The sequence below is a fragment of the Dromiciops gliroides genome, chromosome 4 (assembly GCF_019393635.1).
Source record: "Dromiciops gliroides isolate mDroGli1 chromosome 4, mDroGli1.pri, whole genome shotgun sequence".
In the NCBI taxonomy this organism is placed as follows: Eukaryota; Metazoa; Chordata; class Mammalia; order Microbiotheria; family Microbiotheriidae; genus Dromiciops; species Dromiciops gliroides.
In genome coordinates this window covers 400762261-400766814 of record NC_057864.1, presented here as the reverse complement: position 1 = coordinate 400766814, position 4554 = coordinate 400762261, and the positions used below count along the sequence as shown (strand labels likewise).

Below are 4554 nucleotides of genomic sequence, written 5' to 3'. Positions count from 1 at the left end.
GGCAAGGATTTTTAGCAGACCAGACTGAAGTTGCTGATCCCTCTGAAACACAGCATCTAAACTCACACCTTGTCTTTTTGAATCACTTTGCCAATAGAGTGAGTTTTGGTGGCTTAGTCCAAAGCCAAAGGGACAGGCAGTTTGGGAACTATCCAACTGACAATCCAAGAATTGCAATGTATTAGTGCTTTATGGGCTATATTAATTTGTTTAAAAATTTAAGACACCACAAGAGTTGCTTTCTTCTGGAACGTTGCCTTATCCTACTGCATCATAACCGCGTGTCCTGAGACAGCTGACTGACACAAGGAATAGGACCCTGGACCTGAAGTCAGGAAGTCCTGAGCAAAAATCCAGCCCCGGACACCTTCTAGCTGTAAGACCCTGGGCAAGTCACTTAAATGACTGTGTGCCTCGGTTTCCCCAAATGTGAAATGGGATTAATAAAAATACCTACTTCACAAGATTATTGCGAGGGTCAAATGAGATATTTGAAAAGCAGCACAGTGCCTTGCATATAGTAGATACTTAATAAAAGTTTGTTCCCCCTTCTACTTATAACGAACACCAAATGGTGGACGACGCCGGTGCTGCAGGAGGAGCTGGAGGCCCCGGGGGCCCCGGAGTCGGAGGCCGAGGGGGCTTCCGTGGTGGCTTCGGCAGTGGGGGCCGAGGTCGAGGTCGGGGCCGCGGTCGAGGCCGGGGCCGAGGCCACGGGGCCCGAGGAGGAAAGGCCGAGGATAAAGAGTGGGTTCCTGTCACCAAGCTGGGCCGCCTCGTCAAGGACATGAAGATCAAGTCTTTGGAGGAGATCTATCTTTTCTCCCTTCCTATTAAGGAATCTGAGATCATAGATTTCTTCCTGGGATCTTCATTGAAGGATGAGGTTCTGAAGATCATGCCTGTTCAGAAACAAACTAGAGCTGGACAACGTACCAGGTTCAAGGCTTTTGTGGCCATTGGCGACTACAATGGCCATGTTGGCTTGGGTGTCAAGTGCTCCAAGGAAGTAGCCACAGCCATTCGTGGTGCTATCATTCTGGCCAAGCTGTCCATCGTTCCTGTGAGACGTGGCTACTGGGGGAATAAGATTGGCAAGCCTCACACAGTGCCCTGCAAGGTCACTGGGCGTTGTGGATCTGTTTTGGTGCGCCTGATCCCCGCCCCTCGAGGTACTGGCATTGTCTCAGCTCCTGTGCCTAAGAAGCTCTTGATGATGGCTGGAATTGATGACTGCTACACTTCTGCAAGGGGCTGTACTGCCACTCTGGGCAACTTTGCTAAAGCTACCTTCGATGCCATCTCCAAAACATACAGCTACCTAACCCCAGACCTGTGGAAAGAGACTGTGTTTACTAAGTCTCCCTATCAGGAATTCACCGACCATCTTGTGAAGACTCACACTCGGGTGTCTGTCCAGAGGACCCAGGCAGCTGCTGTGGCAACCACATAAGATGTTTTTTTTTACATTGAATAAACTGAACTATGCCTGCTAAAAAAAAAAAAAAAAAAGTTTGTTCCCTTCCATACCCGACCCCCAGGAAGCATGAAAATTTAATTAATGATCACTTCTGGGCTTTTGGGAAACAAGAATTGCTTGCACCACAAAAATGGAAGCAACAGCCCTACATTTTGAATGCCTGGCTGCTAGGGGAAGAGCACTTATATAGGAATCAGACAGGGCTAAGAGCATGAATTTTACCCAGTCTCAAAAATAATTATGTATGAGGGACATCAATACGTTAGTGACCTAAAAAAAGTAGATACTTCTAAATGGTTAGAGTTCATTCCCCCAATGGGATAAAATGCCTCCAGGTGTTCCAATATGATTATGGCTCTGGAATCAGGACATCTGTGTTCTAATTGACCTCACTTTTCTATATGATTTAAGATATTATTTCATATCTCTGGACTTCAGGTCCAGAAAGAAAAGGGGGTTGCATTTGGAGTCAGTCCTGGGTTTGAATACTAAGTATGCAACCACCTCTATGCCTAAACTCATCTATAAAATGAGGGAGTTCAGATTACATCAAAGGTTCTAAAAGTTTTTTGTCACGGACCCCCTTTTGGTGGTCTGGTGAAGGCTGGGAACCCCTTTTCTTTCTTTTTTTGTTTTGTTTTGGCAATTGGAGTTAAGTGACTTGCCCAGGGTCACACAGCTAGTAAGTGTCAAGTGTCTGAGGCCAGATTTTAACTCAGGTCCTCCTAAATCCAGGGCCAGTGCTTTATGCACTGTGCCACCTAGCTGCCCCAGAATAATGGGGTTTTTTTGTTTGTTTGGTTGGGGTTTTTTGGCGAAACAGTTTGGGTTAAGTGACTTGCCCAGAGTCACACAGCTAGTAAGTGTTAAGTGTCTGAGGTCGGATTTGAACTCAGATCCTCCTAAATCCAGGGCCGGCGCTCTATCCACTACACCACCTAGCTGCCCCCAGAATAATGTTTTTAAATGCATAAAATAAAATACAGAAGATTACAAAGGAAACCACTTAGGTTGAAATGGAGTCTGTAGATAGGAAGATAATGCTCACAGGCAGGCTAGAAGTAGGTGTAATAAAACGACAGTCATTGCAAAGTAGTGATATGTGTAGATGACATTTGAGCTCTAGGCAATGTGAGAACCAGGGTGCCACCCCCTGTTTAGAAAGCATGAGATGTCCTTTCTTAGGTCATCCTTGAGTTCCGGAAGTTCATGGACCGCCTGTAGGTCATGTCAATCAATGGACTTCAATGCTACCAGCCAATTAGCTTGGAGCTATGTGTGGTGACTGCCCCTCTTCCATTTCGACAGGGGGCTTCCAGTGGAACTGAGGGGAATCCAGTCTCTTGGATAGCTAGGTGGAGGCAGATTTCTCTCTCTCTTTGCTAATCCCTAATATACTTTAATAAATGCTTAAAAGGGGCAGCTAGGTGGCGCAGTGGATAGAGCACCAGCCCTGGAGTCAGGAGTCCCTGAGTTCAAATCCCGCCTCAGACACTTAACACTTACGAGCTGTGTGACCCTGGGCAAGTCACTCAACCCCAATTGCCTCACTAAAAAAATAAATAAATAAATTCTTAAAAGCCTAAACTGTTGCTGAATTTATAAGTAAACTTAGCTAGTTTTCCCACACACACTGTGGGGCAGGTAAGGCAACCACACATTAGATTTTAAACATCACAGCAACATCTGTAAATTGATATGAGAATATCGTGATTTCTATTGGTGACTAAGCCACAGGCTCTGTTAATACTGTGGTTTATTGCCAAGGGCTAAATTTCAGTTAGAAGTTAATCCAAATAAAGATGAAAGATTTTTTCCCACTTGGGTTCACAGACCCCACCTGAACCCTACAGGCTGCTCCTATGGACCCCAGGTTAAGAACTCTTGTTTTGTACACAAGCACAAGGCACTTAGGTGCCTAGACTATACTTGGACCTTCTGACGAAAGTACAAAGTATATTTCCCTACAAAAATGTGAGGCCTAGTTATTGTTTTATGACTTGCTTATCTGGAAAAAGCAGGCAAAGTTCACATGGAAATGTCCTTGTATGATTCTGCATGGCCTATTATGCATTAACCAGTCAGAGCCATTAGTCTCCTCCATGAACTGAAGACCAATTTAGTAATATCTATTCAACATATAATTTAAACATATAATCTGGCACACATGTGAAATGATCTATTGTACTCAGAAGGTAAACTGAAAAGTACTTATAGCACTACTTTTTTGACTTGCCTGTGACAGAACAGCACAATCAGTTGTATCCATTGACTAAATCCATAGGATTATGGTATAACAGACCTAGAGCAGGAAGGAACCTTATAGTTCATCTAGTCCAAACCCCTCATTTTATGGATGAGAAAATTGAGGACCAGAGAGGTTAAATGACTTGTCCAAGGCCATCAAATCGGTGGCAGAGCTGGATTTGAACCCAAGTCCTCTAAATCCATATTTAACATACTATGTATAGTTTGTTCTTATTTCTAGTTCCTCTGACTTAATGGCAAGGCTTCTCAGACTTCCTACTAAATGCCACCCAGCTCTTGTTTCTGTCTCTTTTCCAAGTACTGCCTTCTCTCTCTTCTTACCCTTATAAATTCATACCCAGTATACTAGAGCCTATGAAGGGCAGCTAAGTGGTGAAGTGGATAGAGTGCAAGGACTAGAGTCAGGAAGACTTATCTTCCCGAGTTCAAATCCAGCTTCAGACACTTACTAGCTGTGGGACCACGGGTAAGTCACTTTACCCTGTTTGCCTCAGTTTCCTCATCTTTGTAAAATGAGCTGGAGAAGGAAATGGTAAACTGCTCCAGTATCTTTGCCAAGAATACCCCAAATGGAAGGGGCCAGCTAGGTGGCGCAGTGGATAAAGCACCGGCCTTGGATTCAGGAGTACCTGAGTTCAAATCCGGCCTCAGACACTTGACACGTACTAGCTGTGTGACCCTGGGCAAGTCACTTAACCCCCATTGCCCCGCAAAAAAAAACCAAACAAACAAACAAACAAAAAAAAACCCCAAACCCCAAATGGAGTCACAGAGAATCAGACATGACTAAAAACAACTGAACAGCA

At 44.5% G+C, this 4554-nt stretch overlaps 1 protein-coding gene across 1 annotated transcript; it reads left to right on the top strand.

Annotated features, from left to right (window-relative positions):
- Positions 1 to 560: 560 nt before the first annotated feature.
- Positions 561 to 1512, top strand: LOC122725974 (40S ribosomal protein S2-like). The gene has a single exon (XM_043963370.1). It carries the CDS (start codon positions 572 to 574, stop codon positions 1451 to 1453), a length of 882 nt encoding a protein of 293 aa, XP_043819305.1. The 5' UTR covers positions 561 to 571; the 3' UTR covers positions 1454 to 1512.
- Positions 1513 to 4554: the final 3042 nt, after the last annotated feature.